The sequence below is a fragment of the Callithrix jacchus genome, chromosome 5, assembly GCF_049354715.1.
Source record: "Callithrix jacchus isolate 240 chromosome 5, calJac240_pri, whole genome shotgun sequence".
Lineage (NCBI taxonomy): Eukaryota > Metazoa > Chordata > Mammalia > Primates > Cebidae > Callithrix > Callithrix jacchus.
In genome coordinates this window covers 106,870,162-106,892,501 of record NC_133506.1, presented here as the reverse complement: position 1 = coordinate 106,892,501, position 22,340 = coordinate 106,870,162, and the positions used below count along the sequence as shown (strand labels likewise).

The window sequence follows — 22,340 nt, the reverse complement described above, 5'->3', positions numbered from 1 at the left end:
ATCTGTGAATTTACAAATTCTCTAAGGAGGAAAATTAACCTCATTAAAGATTGCCTTTTCTCTCCCATATTCCCAATCTCTCTTTAAACCCACTCTCAGCATCAGCAGCAGACAGGCAATTGCGCTTTGGCCTAAAGGAAACATAAAAGCCTGAATCCTAGAATACACTGAGATTATAAGAAAACTGCAAAGCAAACCAAATTCAGGTTATGCTAACTTCAATTCAGTAATGCTAGTCAGACAGATTGCTCCACCTGAGAGTTGGGAGTTCAGGTGGGGAAGCTCACATTCACTGTGATTAGCTAGCTAGCTCCTTTCTCTGTCACAATTACCTGGAATAGCCAAAGCAGGCTATGACAAGGGTCAGGTGACACAGGTTAACACCCACTCACTGGCAAAATGTACCTGCAGACTCCAGGAACCATCTGCTAAATGAACGATAAATCCCATAACTTCCCAGTGTGCCTCAGAGTGAGCAAGAAGAAAAACATGAGAATGGTAACTCACCTCTTTCTGCAAGAGATTCCATTCTGTCTCACTAACTAAACGATAACCACTGGGGGACACATAGGCACTCTCCATGCCGTGGGTAACACTGGAGAGGAGGGACGCCGTCTCTTCTTGTTCTGGTGTCATCGCCTTGATTGCTCTTTCCTGATCTTTGGTTAACATAAACCCACTTGGCATCTGGAGTGACCCAAGGGATGCAGTATCAAAGTTCTCAGACACTGAATCTGCTCCTACCAGTGGTCCAAAATCTGACTCGTCCAGGTTTCCAGCAGATTTTGCTTTGTAGTTATGGCCTAAAGCTTTGGATTGCAATGAGCCCGAGGTTCCCAAGCTGTCTGTAGACTGTGCTCTCCTGAGTCCATCTTTAAACATGTCATTGTCCGATTTACTGAAAGGATCTCCAGATGGCAACAATAAGTCTGCATCTAAGGAATGGACTGAACCATGGGTGCTCTCTAAATGCTCCTGAAATATGAAAATAAATATTGCCAAATTAGACAGTTCTCTTCATTTTCAAAGCTCTAATGGGTATGGGGTCTCCTTTGGGAATGATAAAAATGTTTTCAAACTAAAAACATTTATGTATATATGCAATGCCATTGAACTGTACACTTTAAATGGTTCATTTTACATTATATGAATTTCATCTCAATTTTTTTTTTTTTGAGACAGTCTCTTGCTTTGGTCACCCAGGCTGGAGTGCAATGGGACGATCTCTGCTCACTGCAACCTCCACCTCCTGGGTTCTTGCAATTCTCCTGCCTCAGTCTCCCAAATAGCTAGGACTACAGGCGCACATTGCCATGCCCAGCTAATTTTTTGTATTTTAGTAAAGACAGGGTTTCACCATGTTGCCCAGGCTGGTCTGGAACTCCTGAGCTCAGGCAATCTGCCTACCAAGGCCTCCCAAAGTGCTGGGATTATAGGCATGAGCCACCGTACCCGGGTGAATTTGACCTCAGTTTTCAAACAACATGGTACAGCACATTCCCAAAGGCAAAAAGCAAACCAATGCCATTACATGAAGCAGTTGCACAGTTAGTGGTGATGTAAGAAAAATGACTTAGTTTGAAGGAAAATATAGTAAGTTTTCCAAATTTTTTTTTTTTTTTTTGAGACAGAGTCTTGTTCTGCCCAGGCTGGAGTGCAATGGCACAATCTCGGCTCACTGTAACCTCTACCTCCCGGGTTCAATCAATTCTCCTGCCTCAGCCTCCCAAGGAGATGGGATTACAGGCGCCCACCACCACACCCAGCTAATTTTTTATTTTTAGTAGAGACGGTGTTTCACCATGTTGGCCAGGCTGGTCTTGAATTCCTGACCTCGTGATTCGCCCACCTCAGCCTCCCAAAGTGCTGGGATTACAGGCTTGAGCCACCATGCCCAGCCCCTTTCAACTAAATTTATTCCATTTAAATGACAATATTTTAAGATAATATCCTTTATACTTTTTGTTGTTAAATGCTCTTTTTTAAATGAACCAGAAGAGACTGTGGAATACAGTTGTTACTGACAAGCTCATATCACCAATTTTTTAAAATGCTATAAAAATATACTTAGTGTAATAAAAAGGTGACAAATTTTTGAGTTAATTCCTCTATTTCCTTTTAAAGATTTTTACTCATCTCAACTCCAATGGCTGCGAACACAAATCTTGTACATATTAAGCTTACTATGGCAAAGATCCCAAGTAAGTATCCTAATAAAAACTGAACTAAGCCATCCTGTTAGTTTACAAATAAACCTAACACCCACTGCTACGTATCACATACAGTGCTGCTGTGATACTGAAAAGGGAAGGGACTAGGGATAGAATAGTTGTGAGAACCATTTGAAAAACATTTGACTACAGGCCTGGTGCAGTGGCTCAGGCCTGTAAATCCAGCACTTTGGGAGGCTGAGGTAGGAGGACAGGAGTACAAGACCTCAACTCCTGAGGTTGAGCCCAGGAGTACAAGACCAGCCTGGGCAACATAAGGAGACTTCATTTCTATGAAAAAATTTAAAAATAAGCCAGGTATGGCAGCACACACTCGCAGTCTCAGCTACTCAGGAGGCTGAGGCGGGAGGATTGCTTGAGCCCAGGAGATTGAGGCTGTAGTGAGCTTTGATGACGCCACTGTACTCTAGCCAGCCTGGGTGGCAAGAACGAGAGCCTGTCTCAAAAAACACAAAACAAAAAACCCCACATCACACCCTGCATTGGCAATAGTATCTTTAAAATGTTTACATCCTTGAATTCAGCAGTTCTTTTTTTTTTTTTTTTTTCCCTGGAGACAGAGTCTTGCTGTTACCCAGGCTAGAGTGCAGTAGAGCAGTATCAGCCCTCTGCAACCTCCACCTCCTGGGCTTAAGGGATTCTCATGCCTCAGCCATCTGAATACCTGGTACCACATGCACCAGACACCATGCCTGGCTAACTTCTGTATTTTTAGTAGAGACAAGGTTTCGCCATGCTGGCCAGGCTGGTTGATACTCCTGGCCTCAAGCGATCCGCCTGTCTCAGCCTCCAAAAGTACTGTGATTACAGTCATGAGCCACCATGTCCTGTCAGGTGTTCTTTTCTTAAGCACTTATACAAAAAAAAGAAAAATAAAAAAATCAGATGCATTCATGATTTTTGTACAAGGAAAAATTATATATAACATTATGACATTACTTATAATAATGAAAAATTGTATAGTAGTAAAAAATGAAACCGACTTGACTATCAGTGTGTTAATCGTGCTTTTCATTTTCTATATTTCATACTGTTTTGACTTAGTGGAGGCCTTGCTGGCTGGGAAGAAACTGCTTCACAGGACTAGCTAATTATTCTAGAGATAATAAACAACTCACATGACTGTAAACACACTTTTCATATACAAACCATTCAATCTCAAACCAACTACCTCCTTTACCTAAGTCACACACCAAGCCAGTATCTGCCCTGCCCTAAATTAACCCAGGGCCAATTCCAAACAACTAAGAGCAGACCCTATACCCCAAAGGCTGCCAGAATTAATTACTAGCCAGTCCTAAACTCTCTGCTCTGCTCTACTTTGCTTTTCCCAGAGAAACCACAGTAACAGCCATGGCCCATGCTTTTTTTCTTGCTCCTGCTCCTGCCTCCTGCCCAGCTCTGGTGCTTCCCAGCTGTGGCCATGCATGAAGTGCTATGTCTCTGCTTCTAGGAGAACTGTGAGTAACACAAAACTTTTTTCTTTTTTTTTTTTTTTGAGACGGAGTTTTGCTCTTGCTACCCAGGCTGGAGTGCAATGGTGCAATCTCGGCTCACCACAACCTCCGCCTCCTGGGTTCAGGCAATTCTCCTGCCTCAGCCTCCTGAGTATCTGGGACTACAGGTGTGCACCACCATGCCCAGCTAATTTTTTGTATTTTTAGTAGAGACGGGGTTTCACCATGTTGACCAGGATGGTCTCAATCTCTTGACCTTGTGATCCACCCGCCTCGGCCTCCCAAAGTGCTGGGATTACAGGCGTGAGCCACCGTGCCCGGCCCACAAAACTTTTTTCAATGGCATTGACCTCCCTATGTCATCACTCAGTCACCATTATGAATTAAAAACCAGGCACAAGCTGGGTGCAGTCTCACACCTGTCATCCCAGCACTTTGGGAGGCCGAGGTGGGCAGATCACTTGAGTTCAGGAGTTTGTCACCACCCTGGCCAACATGGTGAAGCCCTCTCTCTACTAAAAAGACAAAAATTAGCTGGGCGTAGTGGTGTGTGCCTGTAGTCCCAGCTACTCGGGAGACTGAGACACAAAAATCACTCGAACCGTGGAGGCTACAGTGAGCCAAGATCACACCATAGCACTCCAGCCTGGGTGACAGAATAAGATTGTCTCAAAAAAACAAAAAAAGGCAAAAATTTAAAAAGTGATTAGTAGGGAATTGGTTAAAAGAATTATGGTACATTTACATGCTAAAATTCTGCCAGCCACTAATACCATTTTGGGGAAAAACATTTAATGATGTGCCAAAACCTTAAAAGTAGATTTAAGTAGGAGAAAAAAATTACACAAAACATTATGTAGTTACAATCTATGTTTTAAAAGTGCAAATAGAGCTGGGCATGGTAGCTCAAGCCTGTAATCCCAGCACTTTGGGAGGCCAAGGTGGGCGGATAACGAGATCAGTTCAAGATCAGCCTGGCCAAAATGGTGAAACTCCGTCTCTACTAAAAACACAAAAATTAGCCTGGCATGGTGGTGCGTGCCTGTAATCCCAGCTATTCAGGAGGCTAAGGCAGGAGAATCGCTTGAACATGAGAGGCGGAGGTTGCAGTGAGCTGAGATCACGTCACTACACTCTAGCCTGAGAGTGAGACCCTGTCTAAAAATTTTTTTAAAGGCCAAATAGAAACATGTGTTCCAGCCTGGGTAACATGTTGATACACAGACTCTACAAAAAATTAGCTGGGTTTGATGGCAGGCACCTGTCCCAGCTACTCAGGAGGATGAAGCAGGAAGATCACTTGAGCCTGGGAGGTCAAGGCTACAGTGAGCCAAGATTGCGCCACTGCACTCCAGCCTGAGTGAGAGTGAGACCTTGTCTCAAATTTAAAAGAAAAAAAAGAAACACATTTATTAACATATATATCATCTCTGGAAAAGAAAACAAAAGGAAGAAAGAGATATATACCAAAATATTAGTTGTTATCTCTGAGTAGGATGATCTACCAGTTATTCTTATTTTGTATTATGGCCTTTTCTATACTTCCCAAATTTTCCATAATGAACATTTTGTAGACAACAAAGCATATTCTAAGCATCAAGTTAAAGAAAATGTGACATCTGCAAATTTCAAATATCTTTAGCCATAAATCTAACTCTCCAAAGCATCTCAGATTAACTTGTTTTGTGTGTGAGTCAGGGTCTCACTCTGTCACCCAGGCTGGAGTGCAGTGGTGAAGTCTCAGCTCACTGCAACCTCTGCCTCCTAGGTTCAAACGATTCTCATGCCTCAGTCACCTGAGTAGCTGGGATTATAGGCATATGCCACCTTGTCCAGTCAATTTGTGTATTTTTAGTAGAGATGGGGTTTCACCATGTTAGCCAGGCTTCAGACTAACTCTAAACCAAGAGTTGTGTCATGATTCTCAATATAAAACAATTATATTCAACATTCAAGTTGCAAAACACCAGCTCTGTAAGTCTACAGATCTGTTAAGAGACAATCAAAAATAAAAGTACGTCTCTGTAAATCACAACAAATGTTCCTTTTCTGTTTTCCTGCTTTTCAGACTTTCCTGGATAGATTACCGCATGATGAAAACACTATGTAATCATTGGCTGTACCCAAAAATTAGGACATTCTCTTGGGAGTCTAAATATTTTTAAAAAGGCACAGCAGAATTAGAACAAGTGGTTCTCAGTCTATGTCCCAAAACAAAGAATGAACAAAATAACTACAATATACATCACTTTTTAGTGTCTACTAAAATTTTTTTTAAGTTTTTCTTAAACATCAAACAATCTGTAAACATGGGCATATAAACCACCAGGTAGTAGATTATATATGTCTCAAAGTAAATCTGCAAAGTAAACAGAAACATGATACCCCTGAAAGTAAAGAAAAGATCCTTATCCAATATAACTGAAATTCATTTATCAGGCTAGGAAAGAAGATGTGGGGAAGGAAGTGAACATGATCCTAAACAGCAGGGACAGGGCACATATACATGAACAGTAATGGCTAGAGAAAAGTGGAGAGCAGTGAGTGAGGCCAGCAGGGCCATTCAACTGTGAATGCCTTTGTATGCCAAGCTAGGGATCTAAAGGCCATAATAGAAGCATTTCCTTCCTTGAAAACAAGATAACCCACACGGGCTCTGAAAGATGAGCAGAAGGATTTCAATACTCAGAATGGCAATGGGAGGAAAGTACTCCAAATGAAGAAACCAACAGACTAGGTATAAGTACAGCCCAAGATTATGACCGCTGTAGCTAAAATGCAATCCAGATGATGAAGGGCCTTAATTGTCTGAGTGAGGAATTTGTGTTTAATTATATAGGTAATGGGACTCAAAAGTAATTTTTGAGTGGGGGAGTGGCCTGACTGCAGCTGCACTTAAGAAAATGAATTCGACAGTAATGCAGTGGAATGGGGCAGATTGAGACAAGAAACCCAATGAGAAGGCCCTTGCCACACTGTGGGTGAGAGGTGACAAGGCCACAGAACACCTAACACTTTCAGGTGTCTCTACTCTACTCATTCCTAGAAACTGAAACTTTTATCCTGTGGTGTTGTTTTACCCTGGGTGCCAAACCTCACCCACTGTTATCAGGGATTAAAATCTAATACTGGGCAATACTCATATACATGCTATAGGGAGTTTAGCATTTCAGAGCTTTAGATAATCTCTTTTAAACAAAAAGGACAAGTATTAGCAACATGTACTATTCACATCAAAAAAGATTTTGTAAACATTATTTAAAGATTTATTCTAATGTATTAAATTTTGAAAATACTGGAAAAAAGATTATTATAAACATCTAATTATTCCAGATGGCAATGAAGCTGCAACATGTTTCAGATAGTGCCACCTATAATGCCATAAAAACAAATGAAAATAAATACTGTCATTTTTCATCTAATTTTCAACTAGTAGCTATGCACTTCTCAAGTCTCATATGACCAATGTAATTAACTAATGTATGAGTAAGCTAAAATTGTTGACATTGTGTAAATAATGACTTTAATTATAGATTCACTATACCTCTTCATTTGACAACTGGGCTGAAGATTCTTCTTGAGTTAAAGCACACACTACTGGTATTTTTATTTCTTCTTCAACATCTGTTTTTTTGTGAACCTTTCTCTTATTGAGTCTTTGTTCTTCATCATCCTCCTAAAAGTTAGAAAGAAAAAAAATACATATTACCCAAGTAACCTATTTAATAAGCAACACAGTTCTTTAACCATTCAAAACAAATAAGAAAGAATAGAGCATTATGATAAGAGAAAACTGGACACTTAAGCTTCTTTGTTTTGTAATCCCAACTAAGGGCCTCTGGCCATGACAAAATATTTTAATACTATAAGCGCAAACTAAGAACCCCGGTATAAAGAACAACTCAGGAAGCAGCTTCCAAAAAAAGTATACTACATAAAGTAAGGCAAAACAAAAGAAAGCAAAACCACTTTAAATGATCCATGAAAAAATTTACATAGACCATTCCTTGTGATTACTGTAGAAAATAAATATGAAAAAGTTTTTTTTGTTTGTTTTTGAGACAAGGTCTTGCTCTGACACTCAAGTTGGAAAGCAGTGATGCAAACATGGCTCACTGCAGCCTCCACGGCACAAGCAATTCTTCTACCTCATCCTTTTATGTAGCTGGGATCATAGCCTAATCTTTTTATTTTTTGTAGTGACAGGGTTTCACTTTGTTGCCCAGGCTGGTCTTGAACTCCTGGGCTCAAGCAATCCTCCCGCCTCAGCCTCTCATGTAGCTGGGATCACAAGCATGCACCACCATGCCTGGCTAATTTTTAGGGTTTTTTTGGTACAGATGAGGTCTCACACTGTTGTCCTGGCTGGTCTCAAACCCCCAGGCTCAAGTGATCCTCCCACCTTGGCCTCCCAAAGTGCTGGGATTATAGGCATGACACACCACAGCCCGCCTGAAAAAGTCTTTATAATGTTACACATACATTAGAAACATTAACAAATGTATGAGTACAAAAGGAATAATTAGAGAGTTATAATAATTCACTCAACAAAGATGAGTAAAATACCTTATACCTTCAATGTACCCTAAAACAACCTAGTGAGGAGAGACAAACAATTACAAATATGTACAAGGTTCTAAAAAAGGAGAAAAACACTGAAGGAGCCAGCAAAGGGGGCCCAAAAGAGGTAACACTTCAGCTGAATTGTGAAAGATCACTAAGATCAGTTTGCCAGTTGCATGAGAAGAGACAATTAAGGGTTCTAGGGAGAAAGGAAGTGCATACAAAAGACAGAAACATGGAAAAGCAGCCCTATGGGGGAATTCTGTTTAATTTGATATAAATGAAAAATGGGCAGGCACATGAGAAGTAAAGGACATGGAGAAAGAGGTGGTGAGTAAGCACCTAGACTCTGGAATCAGAGACTGTTCAAGCCTCAGATGGGCCATGCATGACCTCTCAGCCTGTTTACTCTTCTAGGACACAGGAACTGTATAATTGTAGTCCTTACCATTTATGGAGAGTTGTTTTTTGATAACCAACTGAGATAAAGATTTATACATAAAGCCTTAGCACAATGCTAGCACATAGTAAGAGCTCAAAGGGTTTAAATGATCATCTTAGTAAAGTTTAGACTCTTTTTTTTTTTTTTTTTTTTTTGAGACAATCTCACTTGGTCACCCAGGCTGGAGTGCAGTGGTGCGATCTCGGCTCGCTGCAACCTCCGCCTCAGGCAAGTCTCCTGCCTTAGCCTCCCAAGTAGCTGGGACTACAAGCATGTGCCACCACGCCCAGCTAATTTTTGTATTTTTAGTAGAGACGAGGTTTTGCCATGTTGGCCAGGCTGGTCTCAAACTCCTGACCTCAGGTGATCCACCTGCCTCGGCCTCCCAAAGTGCTGAGATTACAGGTGTAAGCTACCATGCCAGGTCAAGTTTAGACTCTTTTAATGGGCATCAGAGTAGGCAGGATAAGATCTGTACTTCAGAATCTAAATTTTTATGTCGATGGGTCACGATGGCTCACACCTATATAATCCCAGCACTTTGGGAGGCCAAGACAGGCGAATCACTTGAGGTCAGGAGTTTGAGACCAGCCTGGCCAACATGGTGAAACCCTGTGTCAACTAAAAATACAAAAATTAGCCAGGCATGGTGGCACACGCCTGTGGTCCCAGCTACTTGGGAGGCTGAGATAGGAGAATCGCTTGAGCCCAGGGGCAGAGGTTGTAGTGAGCTGAGATTGTGCCACTGCACTCCAGCCTGGGTGACTGGAGTGAAACCCTGTCTCAAAAAAGAAAAAAACACACACACAAAATGAATGAGTCCAAATTAAGGGACAAAAAGGAAATTTTAAAAAGAAGAAACTTTGCAAAACAAAATCTAACCTAAGTCACATAAAGCAATTTGAAATGTTTCACAAGATACTTAGAAAGGCAGTGAATACTTTTACATAGCTATCCTAGGGAAATGTCTGTACACATACACAATATGGTCCAAGATTTAGCTGTAACACTATTTGAGATGATAAAAAAGGGGGGAATACCTACATGCTCACTACGAGGAGAAAGGGCAAATCAATATGGTATGACCATGCTAAAGTCAAGCACAAAATACAACTTTGACATGAAAATATGTCCCGGATAATGCTTATAGGAAATGTACATACTTTTTTTTGAGACAGGGTCCTGCTCTGTCACCCACAGCTGAACTGCAGTGGTGTGATCACAGCTCACTGCAGCCTCTGCCTCCCAGATTAAGTGGATCCTCCCACCTCAGCCTCCCAAGTAGCTGGAACTACAGGCACATACCACCATGCCCAGCTAATTTTTTAAAATTTTTTGTAGAAACAGAGTCTCACTATATGACCCAGGCTGGTCTTGACCTTCTGGGCTCAAGCAATCCTCCTGTCTCAGCCTCCCAAAGTGTTGGGATTACAGATGTGAGCCACCACGTCCTGCCTAGAATAAATACTTATAACTATAGTTGTATAAGAGGAATGAATACATAGAACTGGTTTAGAAGACTCTCTACCAAATGGTAAAGGCAATCTTCTGAGACAGGGAGGTGTGGAGATATTAAGGACAATTTTACACTTGATCACTTTATATATTTTTTTTTACTTTGTATTTAAAATAAAAATATTGTGAGAATGTGTGTGTGTATTACTTATGCAATTTAAATAACTAAAAGATAAGGAGGAAACAGGAACTTGAATATGCAGCACTCTGAACACCTGCCATTTCCTATTACTCAGCCTCTCATCCGTATCATGCCACCTAGTAGAGCTTTTAGAGCAGGGTGTCCAATCTGTTGGCTTCCCTAGGCCACATTGAAGAATAGTTGTCTTGGCTACACACAAAATACACTAACACTAGTGATAGCTGATAAGGTTAAAAAAAAAAAGATTGCAAATGTTTTAAGAAAGTTTACAAATTTGTGTTCGGCTGCATTCAAAGACAAGGGCTGCAGGCTGGATAAGCTTGTTTTAGAGAAATGTCACCAAACACTCGGCCTGGACTGACAACATTCAGGAGCACTAGGAGAACTGGTCAGCACAGTAGAGAAAGTTTTTCTCAGAAATATGCACTGCTGCATCCTGTAGTCACTGAAGATAATTTCTAAATCAGTTTTTCCTCCCAGAGAAGGCCATTTCTAAAAATGAAAACCAAACCCCTCAAATATAGCTATTATGTTTTTAAAAGTGGCATACATCACCCTTGTTTCAGCTTAAGTCAATCTCTAATACACATAAGGTAATGCAGTCACATGTGGTGGGGGACATTACTAACAAAGCAAATCAGTCCCATAAAACTTCTATTCACCTGATCTTTCTTCTTCAGTTCTTCAACTTGTCGGAGCTGTTCTGAAGTTAGCACAATCTCCATTCGCTGCATGTCTCTCATCAGTAAACGCTGAGATTCCAGAAACTGGTCATTGGCCTTCTGCCACGTATGTTTTAACTGGTTGTGTTGTTGTCGCTCTTGCTCCAAGAGATGGCAAACTGTTTAGGAACCCCCCACCACAAATCAAAAACACTGAATTTTAATGGTAGGCAATTTCTTTAGCACAGAAATTGTCTAGGTCTGGCCAATGGCCCACCTGTCTAGGATTCTGTCCTTGGCTGGACCAAGGGGCAACCTATCCCCACACCATCTCTTTAAAGCAGAGTCTCCCAAAGTGTACTCCTAGGAACACAGTAAAGAAAGATTTCTGTGCTTAGTAAGTCTCAGAAACTTCAAGTTAAAGGGAGAAATTTATTATTATTTTGCAAAGGCTCTTCCATAATTAAATAAATGTTTAAAGATTTTTTTATTGCAGGACTTTGAACTCGGGGTCTTAATTATATCTATGTTTTCTTGGAAGGCGATATGTAATACAGCTTTCCCAAATTTATTTGACAAAAGAAAAAAATTTCCACAGTACCACTCAAATAACAAGTATTCTAGGGAATATACTTTGGGAAACACTGCTCCAAAGGCCAAAGGGGGAATAACCACTCCTAATTGTATTTAATACATTCTGATAAATTTATTATCCAGAAATCCTCGTTGGGTCCGGTTAATAAAGACTTCTTAAGACAAGTCAAGGAATCTTTGTAAAATGCATGCATTGTTGATACTCATCAGGTCAGCCATCTACTACTAAAAAGAGATGATCTATCCACCCATCTACCAAGCCACCCAAGCCAGAAACCTGAGACAACTCGTACTTCTGACTTTTCCTTACCCCAACATATTCAACTACAACAGAGATCTGCTAATTCGGCCTCCTCTGCAATATGATACATCTATCTTCTGGCTTCTGCCTTAGATTCGCGCTTATGACTTAACTACAACAGAGGTCCCTTTATTATTCTTTTGCCCTCAGTCTTGCCCTCCCTATTCTATTCACCACAGTGCTATTAGATTGAACTTTCTAAAATGCAAAACTTATACTCCACTCTCCAGTCTAAAACCCTTTACTCAAGCCAGATGCAAAAAGGCACATACTATAAAATCCCATTCATATCAAAGTCCAGAATAGGCAAGTCCACAGAGATAGAAAGCAGAGGTCAGATGCAGTGGCTCCGACCTGTAATCCCAATATTTTGGGAGGCCCAGGTGGGTGAATCGCCTGAGGTCAGGAGTTCAAGACCAGCCTGGCCAAGACGGTGAAATCCCATCTCTACTAAAAATACAAAACTTGCCAGGCATGGTGGCAGGTGTCTGTAATACCAGCTACTCAAGAGGCTAAAGCAGAGAATTGCTTGAACCCAGGAGACGGAGGTTGCAGTGAGCTGAGATCACATCACTGCACTCCAGCCTGGGCAACAGAGCAAGACTCCATCTCAAAAGAAAAAAAAAAGTAGATTAGTGGTTGCCAAGGGCTGGAGGCAGAGACACAGGAAGTGACTGTAAATGGGTACCAGATTTCTTTTTGAGGTAATGAAACTGTTTTGGAATTAGACAGTGATGATGAAGCACAATTTTGTAAATATATTAAAAACTACTAGGCCAGGTGCGGTGGCTCACACCTGTAATCCCAGCACTTTAGGAAGCTGAGGAGGGCAGATCACCTGAGGTCAGGAGTTCAAGACCAGCCTGGCTAACATGGTGAAACTAAAAATACAAAACTTAACCAGGCGTGGTGGTGCATGCTTGTAGTCGCAGTTACTCAGGAGGCTGAGGCAGGATAATCACTTGAACCCGGAGGTTGCAGCGAGCCAAGATTGTGCCACTGCACTGCAGCCTGGGCAACAAGGGTGAAACTCTGTCTCAAAAAGAAAAAAAAAAACTACTGAATTGTATACTTTAATGAGTATACAATTATCCGCCTCCCAGGTTCAAGTAATTTTTCCTGCCTCAACCTCCCGAGTAGCTGAGTTTACAGGCATGCACCACCACACCCAGCTAATTTTCTATTTTTAGTAGAGACAGGGTTTCTCCATGTTGGTCAGGCTAGTGTTTTTTTGAGATGGAGTTTCACTGTTGTTACCCAGACTGGAGCGGGGTGGCTCACACCTATCATCCCAGCACTTTGGGAGACCAAGGCGGGTGGATCACGAGGTCAAGAGACCGAGACCATCCTGGTCAACGAGGTGAAACCCTGTCTCTACTAAAAATACAAAAAAAATTAGCTGGGCATGGTGGTGCGCGCCTGTAGTCCCAGCTACTCGGGAGGCTGAGGCAGGAGAATTGCTTGAACCCAGAGGCGGAGGTTGCGGTGAGCCAAGATCGTGCCACTGCACTCCAGTCTGGGTCAGGCTAGTCTTGAACTCCCGACCTCAGGTGATCTGCCCACCTCAACCTCCCACGGTGGCATGAGCCACTGTGCCCAGCCACTGCTGGGTTTTTATGTTTTCTTTTCATTTCAAGACTATTGTCTGGTGTGAGTGTTTCAGTATGGAAATTACCCAGTCTCCTTCCTCATTTTAATTAATCTTCTCAGATACTTTTCAAGGTTTATTAAGAAGGTTTGGTAGTCTCAATAACTAAGTGTTGGAGGGACATAATTTAAACTGAACTAGTTATTTTGGACACCTTTAAGAATATGAGTGTCGGCTGGGCACGGTGGCTCACGCCTGTAATCCCAGAACTGTGGGAGGCCAAGGTGGGCAGATCAGGATCACCTGAGGTCAGGAGTTCAAGATCAGCCTGACCAACATGGAGAAACCCTATCTCTATTAAAAATACAAAATATTAGTTGGGCATGGTGGCACATGCCTGTAATCCCAGCTATTTGGGAGGCTGAGGCAGAAGAGTCACTTGAACCCAGGAGGCGGAGGTTGCAGTGAGCCAAGATCATGCCATTGCACTCCAGACTGGACAATAAAAGCGAAACTCTGCCTCAAAAAAAAAAAAAAAAAAGAACATGAGTGTCTTTTTTCTGCAATAGCACATTTGGAAACTGCTTCCTGAAGGCCAAAACTTCAGGTGGTTTGGGTTATTTTCATAATATTTTATGAAGTAATTCTAATTCCATAGGCTTGTATCATTTCAGCTTTCCACTATTTGGAAAATAACTCATATGCAAATTTGAATTATTTATAGCTATATTTCCCACAGTATTTGATATACTTAAAAGTATTCATAGTAGGACTCGATCACCACAGTCCTAATCCTGCATATTAAAATATGTTTTACTACTACAACCTGTAGCAGCAGTAAGAATTCAAGGAGTCCATAAATTTGGATAGGAAAAAAAGCTAGGTCTTTATTTTTACTATCCTCTAACTGAAATTTATCATTTGCTTTAATTATAAAATGTAGGCAAAAAGCCACAGCAGCTTAACAATACCTATGACTTGGTCACTAATGGAAATCAGATATTTTCATATTTCATTTCAGTTACAGATATTTTAATGTTATTTATGCTTATCACCACTTTAAAATGACAGTAGTTATTAAACCTGCTGCTAGATCTTATTTAATGTATTTAATGAACTAGCACATTTATTACTGTAAGCTTGACGTTTTTTACATCTTGGTAAATTTTATAATAAATTGGGTTTTTTTGTAATCTTATATATTTTATGTATTTAAAACATTACTGTAAGAGGGTTTCACAAGATTGCCAAAGGAATTTATGACATAAAAAGGTTAAGAGCTCCAGGCATATAGAAATCACTAGGAGAACTGAAGATAGAAGTGTTGTGTCTGTGTGTGTGGGTGTCTGTGTGTGTGTATCTATATATATAGTTTTTTTGTTTGTTTTTTTAAGACAGTCTCTCACTCTGTCGCCCAGGCTGGAGTGCAGTGGTGTGATCTCAGCTCACTGCAACCTTTACCTCCCTAATTCAAGTGATTCTTCTGCCTCAGCCTCCTGAGTAGTTGGGACTACAGGTGTGTACCACCATGCCCAGCGAATTTTTGTATTTTTAGTAGAGATGGGGTTTCACAATGTTGGCCAGGGTGGTCTCAAACTCCTGGCCTCAAGTGATGTGCCTACCTCGGCTTCCCATAGTGCTTGAATTACATGTGTAAGCCACTGCACCCAGCCAAAAGTATAGTTTATTTTAGTGGGGAAAGAATGTACCCCTGGAAAATAGAGTAAATTTGTGTATCATTCTGCTACCAGACTAGTGAAATCAAAATTGTCCCTTAAAAACAGTATGTAACTTACCAAGTAAAATACCTGAGGTAGCGATTAAAAAGAAAAAGAGAAAAACAGTCCGTAACATAGGGCCACCAGAATACACTCTCTGTCCTCTTCCATTCTCCCTTTTGCTAATACACCTCCATCGAAATGAGTGGAGGGGGTAAAGCAGTTTAAGCAGAAATTCCTAGCTTTATTATCTTTCTTCCAGAGCTCATACCTTGTGAGGTTGATGGGTTTGTTTTTTGTTTTTGTTATTTTTGAGACAAACTTTCCCTATATCCCCCAGGCTGGAGTGCAGTGGTGTGATCTCACCTGAGTGTTACAACCTCCACCTCCTGGGTTCAAGCAATTCTCATGCCTCAAACTCCCAAGCATCTGGGATAACAGGCATGTGACACCATGCTTGGATAATTTTTGTTTTTTTAGTAGAGACAAGCTTTCACCATGTTGGCCAGGCTGGTCTGGAACTCCTGACCTCAGGTGATCCTCCAGCCTAGAACTCCCAAAGTGCTGGGATTATAGAAGTGAGCACCACTGCACCCAGCTGCCTTATGAAGTTATTACTGAGGTCATGAAGCAAAAAAACCCCATAATTTCAGGTTTTTGTGAGTACATTTAAACCAACTACAAAGCTTAAACTGAATCACTAATGCATTGCACTGTTATTTTAAGATCTGTCATTGTTATTAGTCAACATCAATTTAACTTATATGGTTCTTAGAGATTAAGATAAAAATATACAGAACATATATTTACCTTCATGCAGTTCTTTCCGCAGTTTCTCAGCATCTTCCTGTAGAACAGATTTCTGAGTATTCAAAACAGCTACATACATCTCTAGATCAGTCCTACAAGATTTCTCAGCTTCCAGATAATGATTCAGTTCTTTAACCTGAAAGAAGATGCAATTCTATTAAATTGAAATTTGTAACAGTTTCTATCTTAGACACAAAGTGATGGTAAGTTCTGGCTATGCCTTAATAAAATTTACACTTACTTTTATGTCTACATGTTACATCTACATAAGTTAATATTTATAATTTTTAATTATAAAAACATATACTTATTATAGAAAACTGGGAAAATATCATAATTAATAGATGTTATCCATAATTATACCACCAGAATAAAATATACAATTGAAATTACACATGACAGTTTTGCCCCTTGTTTTTCAAAAAGGTAATTCTAATTTGTATTCCCATATGCATGTGTCTGTTTTACCTATAACAGTAACACAAGGTATGTTTGGTTTTTTAAATTGGTAGTTAATTTTTAAGGACAAAAATGATATACACTTCTAAGTTAGCTTTCCTTTGATTTCTGATGAGGGAATTCCAAATGCATTAAATGCAAAAAAAGAAGACATTTTCACAGATACATATATTCATGGAAATAAAAAAGAGAAAGTTATGATGGAACAAATAACTAGTCTCACACTGTAATGACTTAAAGGTAAGCGCAGAACACATTTTAAAATCACATCTTGCCCAGGCATGGTGGCTCACGCCTGTAATCCCAACACTTTGGGAGGTAAAGGTGAGCAGAACGCTTGAGATCAGGAGTTTGAGACCACCCTGGGAAACATGGAGAAATCCCGTCTCTACAAAAAACTTAAAAATTAGCTAGGCATCATGGAGTACACCTCCAATCCCAGCTACTCCAGAGGCTGATGTGGGAGGATTACTTGAGCAGAGGAGGTTGAGGCTGCAGTGAGCCATGACTGCACTGCTGCACTCCAGCCTGGGAGACAGAGCAAGATACTGTTTCCAAAAAATAAAATAAAATCACATCTTTTTAAAAATGCTTTATTTCTTTTGATCGATTAATACTCAAAATATTAACAATACTGTCTAATAGAGGAAAGTTATAACCAAAAAAAAAAAAAATTGCAGGCCAGGCGCGGTGGCTCATGCCTGTAATCCCAGCACTTTGGGAGGCTGAGGCAGGTGGATCACAAGGTCAGGAGATTGAGACCATCCTGGATAACATGGTGAAACCACATCTCTACTAAAAATAAAAAAAAATTTTTTTAATTAGTCGGGTGCGATAACCAGTAATCCTAGCTACTCAAGAGTCTGAGGCAGGAGAATCGCTTGAACCAGGGAGGCAGAGGTTGCAGTGAGTCAAGATGGCACCACTGCACTCCAGCCTGGATGACAGAAGGAGACTCTGTTTCAAAAATAATAATAATAATGCAACTCTTCCCTAGAAAATCAAGGACTGTGTCACTTTAGACTGTCATATCAATTGTTCATTCTAAATTCTAATACTTTAATTTTCAACTTTTTCAAATGGTTATATCTAGTATCACATTTGAGGTCCTTTTCATGCCATTTGTATTTCTACTTCTTCAAATTTAAAATAGTTTATCTGTTTTCAGTTATCTTTACTTCCAGGCCATCATGCAGTAATAGTCAAAGATTTAAGTGACTACTTAAGCAATCATTTGATGCTTCACTGAAGGTTGTCAATCTAGCACGTGATATGAACAAAGTGCCAACTATTGTGAAATACTTTCTCTAATATCTGAAGACAGGAGTCATTCAGCTGATGGTCAAAGAGTCCATATGGCAGATTTAAAATGGTGGTATATAACCCACTAATTCTACCAGTAATTACTTTTTGGAATTAACATTTGTTTTAATTAATAATGAATTTCTAATATTTGAAAACTACTAAATAGATTACTTGAGACCAGCCTGGGCAACATGGAAAAACCTTGTCTCTACTAAAAATACAAAAACTCGGCAGGCATGGTGGTGCATGCCTGTAATCCCAGCTACTTGGAAAGCTGAGGCACAAGAATTGCTTGAACCTGGGAAACAGAAGCTGCAGTGAGTCAAGACTGCACCACTGCACTAAATGTAGCCAAATTTGCGAGTTTTCCTTTCACAGTCAATATTTTTGTCTTATTTAAGAAATCTTGGGCCAGGCCTCATACCTGTGATCCCAGCACTTTGGTAGGCCGAGCCAGGTGGATCACCTGACATCAGGAGTTTGAGACCAGCCTGGCCAACATGGCGAAATTGCGTCTCTACTAAAAATACAAAAATTAGCTGGGCATGATGGCTGGTGCCTGTAATCCCAGCTACTCGGGAGGCTGAGGCAGGAGAGTCACTTAAATCTGGGAGGTGGAGGTTGCAGTGAGCGGAGATTGCATCATCTGGGAAGATGATGGCAGTAATGACATAGTATTTGAATTACCTTGAGTTCCATACCCTGTAATGACCCAAACCAAAAACAAATGGACATCTACAAAAAGCCAGGTGACAAGGAGAGGGTACAAACAAACCACTGAAAGCTACCTATTCAGAAAAATGTACGTGGTATCAGGATCTATGCAGGAGAAAGTACAGAGAACAACAAAGGTCATGAGAAAACAAAAACACTCAACTGGGGGTACAATTTGACAACAGTGGCTTAAACGGAAGAGTTTCACATACACCAACAGAGGGTGAATGTGACAAATTTGTCTGTTACACTTACAACCTGGTTAGGGTAAAATGATGTCCCACTTTGATTTACAGTTCCCCAATTTCAAGTATGGTTGAATATCTTTTCTCATTCCTTAACTATTCTGATTTCCTCTTTTGTGAATTGATTGTTCATACACTTTATCAGTTTTTCCTTTTTTTTTTTTTTTTTGAGACAGTCTCACCCTGTCGCCCAGGCTGGAGTGCAGTGGCGCAATTTCAGCTTACTGCAACCTCAACCTCCGCCTGCTGGGTTCAAGCAATTCTTGTGCCTCAGCCTCTCAAATAGCTGGGATTACAGGCATGCACCATGACACCTGGCTATACCTTCCCTGTTTATCTTTAGAATTATTTGTCACTTGTGGACTTGGCAATTGTTTTTGCCACTGAGTCTTAGCTCACTGCAGCCTCCGTCTCCCGGGTTAAAGCAATTCTTGTGCCTCAGCCTCCCAACTACCTGGGATTATAAGGCATGAACCACCACATCTGCCTAATTTTTGTATTTTTAGTAGAGACAGGGTTTCTCCCTGTTACCCAGGCTGGTGTCAAACTCCTGGTCTCAAGCAATCTGCCTGCCTTGGCCTCCCAAAGTGCTGGGATTACAGGTGTGAGCCACCACATCCAGCCAATTTAGCAATTTTTCATTATTTTAGATATTAACACTTTGTCAGGTATAAGGTACAGATATCTTCTCATAGTCTGTAGCTTCTCTTTTCAACTTTTTGTATTAATAGCATCTTTTAACAAAGACATTTATATTATAATGTAGCTAAATTTGCCAGTTTTCCTTTCACAGTCAATATTTTTGTCTTATTTAAGATACCTGGGGCCAGGCGCAGTGGCTCACTCCTGTAATCCCAGCAACGGGAGGCTGAGGTGGGTAGATCAACTGAGGTCAGAAGTTTGAGACCAGCCTGGCCAACATGGCAAAACCCTGTCTCTACTAAAAATATAAAAATTAGCTAGGCATGGTGGTGGGTGCCTGTAATCCCAGCTACTCAGGAGGCTGGGGCAGGAGAGTCACTTGAACCTGGGAAGAGGAGGTTGCCGAGATCACACCACTGCACTCCAGCCTGGATGACAGAGCAAGACTCCGTCTCAAAAAAAAGAAAGAAATCTTTTTGAGGATGACAAGGTGGAGAGACTTGGCCTACCTATCAGACTACCTATTGTAAGTAAGACTTACTACCTATTGTAAGTTAAGACTTACAATAAAGCTACTATAATTAAAACAGCTTGTTACTGGTTTAGGAATAAACCTGTCACCCAGGCTGGAGTGCACTGGCGTAATCTTGGCTCATTGCAACTTCCACCTCCTGGGTTCAAGTGATTCTTGTGCCTCAGTCACCTGAATAGCTTGGACTACAGGCATATACCACCACACCTGGCTAATTTTTGTATTTTTTGCAGAGAAAGTGTTTCACTATGTTGTGCAGGCTGATCTTGAACCCCTAAGCTCAAGCAATCTGCCCATCTCAGCCTCCCAAAGTACTGGAATCATAGCCACACCTGGCCAGAAAATATTTTTTTTTTTTGAGATGGAGTTTTGCTCTAGTTGTCCAGGCTAGAGTGCAATAGAGTGCAATCTTGGCTCACTGCAACCTCTGCCTCCCAGGTTCAAGTGATTCTCCTGCCTCAGCCTCCCAAGTAGGTGGGATTACAGGCACCCACCACCACGCCCAGCTAATTTTTGTATTTTTAGTAGAGACAGGGTTTCACCATGTTGGCCAGTCTGGTCTCTAATTCCTGACCTCAGGTGATCCACCTGCCTTGGCCTCCCAAAGTGCTGGGATTACAGACATGAGCCACCACACCCAGCCAAAAAGGGTATTTTTTAACAATCCATTCTTCCCCCACTGATTTGTAATGCCACCTGTCATATATCAAATTTACACATACATATGGGTCTATTTCTGGGCTTTCTATTCTGTTTTATTGGCCCATTTGTTTATCCCTAAACCAATAACAAACTATCTTAATTATAGTAGCTTTACTGCAGTCCTACCATCTGATAGGTAGGCCAAGACTCCACATCTTGTCTTTAAAATTTTGCTAAGTATATTTCTGTTCCTTTACTTCTCTATATGAAGTCTACTTCTAGAACTGAATTATCAATTTCCTTACTAAACACTGTTGACTTCTGAGTGAAATTTAAAGATTAATTTGGGGATATAATGTCTAGGCTATAATGCTCTTTTTTATTTTTTTGAGATGGAGTCTCACCCAGACTGGAGTGCAATGGCATGACTTTGGCTCACTGCAACATCTACCTCCTGGGTTAAAGTGATTCTCCTGCCTCAGCCTCCTGAGTAGCTGGGATTACAGGCTTCCACCACCACACCCGGCTAATTTTTTACTTTTAGTAGAGATGGGGTTTCGCCATGCTGGCCAGGCTCATCTCAAACTCCTAACCTCAGGTGATCTGCCTGCCTTGGCCTCCCAAAGTGCTGGGATTAAAGGTATGAGCCACTGTGCCTGGCCCAATGCTCTTATCTTTTCATTCAGGAAAATACATAGATTCAGGTCTTCATTTATAATGTAGTCTATAAGGACTCTGCCCATCTTTGTTTAGCTGTATTGGTAGAAACTAGTTTTGTTTTTTTTAACCGTTGTGAACAGAATCAATCTTTTCTCCCACTACATTCTTCAACTGGGTATTACTGGGGCATAGAAAAACAGCTAATTTTGCTGGAATAACTTTCAAATTGTTAAGCTCTCAATAGGTCTAACAATCTGTTGTACACTCTGGTTTCTTTAGGCAATAAAATCAGTCTCACTGCTTTCTTTCCAGTTCTTATGCCTCATTTCTGAATTACTGAGCATGGGTCTGCCCCATAATGTTCCCATCATTAATGGTAAGGCTGCTAAATATTCATCCTTAACTGTGTTTGCTAAAGGTTTGATAAACTGCCCTTTAACTAAGTTATTTTGTGGTTAAATTTCTCAAATACCTTTCTGAATCCAAGATGAATACACCTCCTCTACAATCATTTTATGTGTACATTGCAATAACAGATTTTTTTGATAAATTCCTGGGAATACATCCTACTTGGTCATGATGTATTTCTCCCCCTTTATTTTAGCTACAATGTTGAAAATTTTAGCTTCTGTATTCCTGAGACAGATCTATAATTTTTTTGCCTACTACCTATGTGTTTGTTCATTTGTAGTGAAGATCAGCTAGTCTCCTAAAATGAGCTGGAGAGCTTTCTCTCTTTTTCTATTCCCTGACAGTTTGTAAAATATAAGAATTCTTTCTTTCCAGAAAGTCTGGAAAAACTTACCTGCAAAACCAACAGTTTAATGTCTTTTGGTGAGAGGAGACAAGAGACAGTAAGATTTTTAACTGTATATCCACTTTAATACCTTAGCTTTCCTGTTTTGGAACAATTTTGACTACCTTTTTATTAGAATTCTTTTTCATTTCATCTATTTTCAAATTTATTTGTATGACTGCTCACAGCATTTGTTATTTTTTTAATTTCTACTGATTTGTAGTTATGTGTCTGTTTTTTGCTTTTTTTTTTTTTTCCTTTTTGAAACAGGCTCCCTTGCCCTGGCTGGCGTGCAGTGGTGCCATCATGGCTCACCACAGCC

General features: G+C 40.5%; 1 protein-coding gene and 1 long non-coding RNA gene across 5 annotated transcripts in view; one reads left to right on the top strand and one right to left on the bottom strand.

Annotated features, from left to right (window-relative positions):
* Positions 1 to 22,340, bottom strand: part of RABEP1 (rabaptin, RAB GTPase binding effector protein 1) — a 126,430-nt gene that overhangs the window by 24,595 nt on the left and 79,495 nt on the right. For all 4 annotated transcript variants that reach the window (XM_035301082.3, XM_035301083.3, XM_035301084.3 and 1 more), the window contains 4 exons: positions 16,024 to 16,159; positions 11,013 to 11,191; positions 7,233 to 7,364; positions 508 to 975 (listed from right to left, as the gene is read on the bottom strand). In XM_035301082.3, the coding sequence (XP_035156973.1) occupies positions 508 to 975; positions 7,233 to 7,364; positions 11,013 to 11,191; positions 16,024 to 16,159 (915 nt within the window). The remainder of the gene's footprint in view (positions 1 to 507; positions 976 to 7,232; positions 7,365 to 11,012; positions 11,192 to 16,023; positions 16,160 to 22,340) is intronic.
* Positions 370 to 3,687, top strand: LOC144582660 (uncharacterized). Its single transcript, XR_013535840.1, has 3 exons — positions 370 to 498; positions 2,125 to 2,201; positions 3,566 to 3,687. It is a non-coding gene; the product is annotated as an uncharacterized LOC144582660 (long non-coding RNA).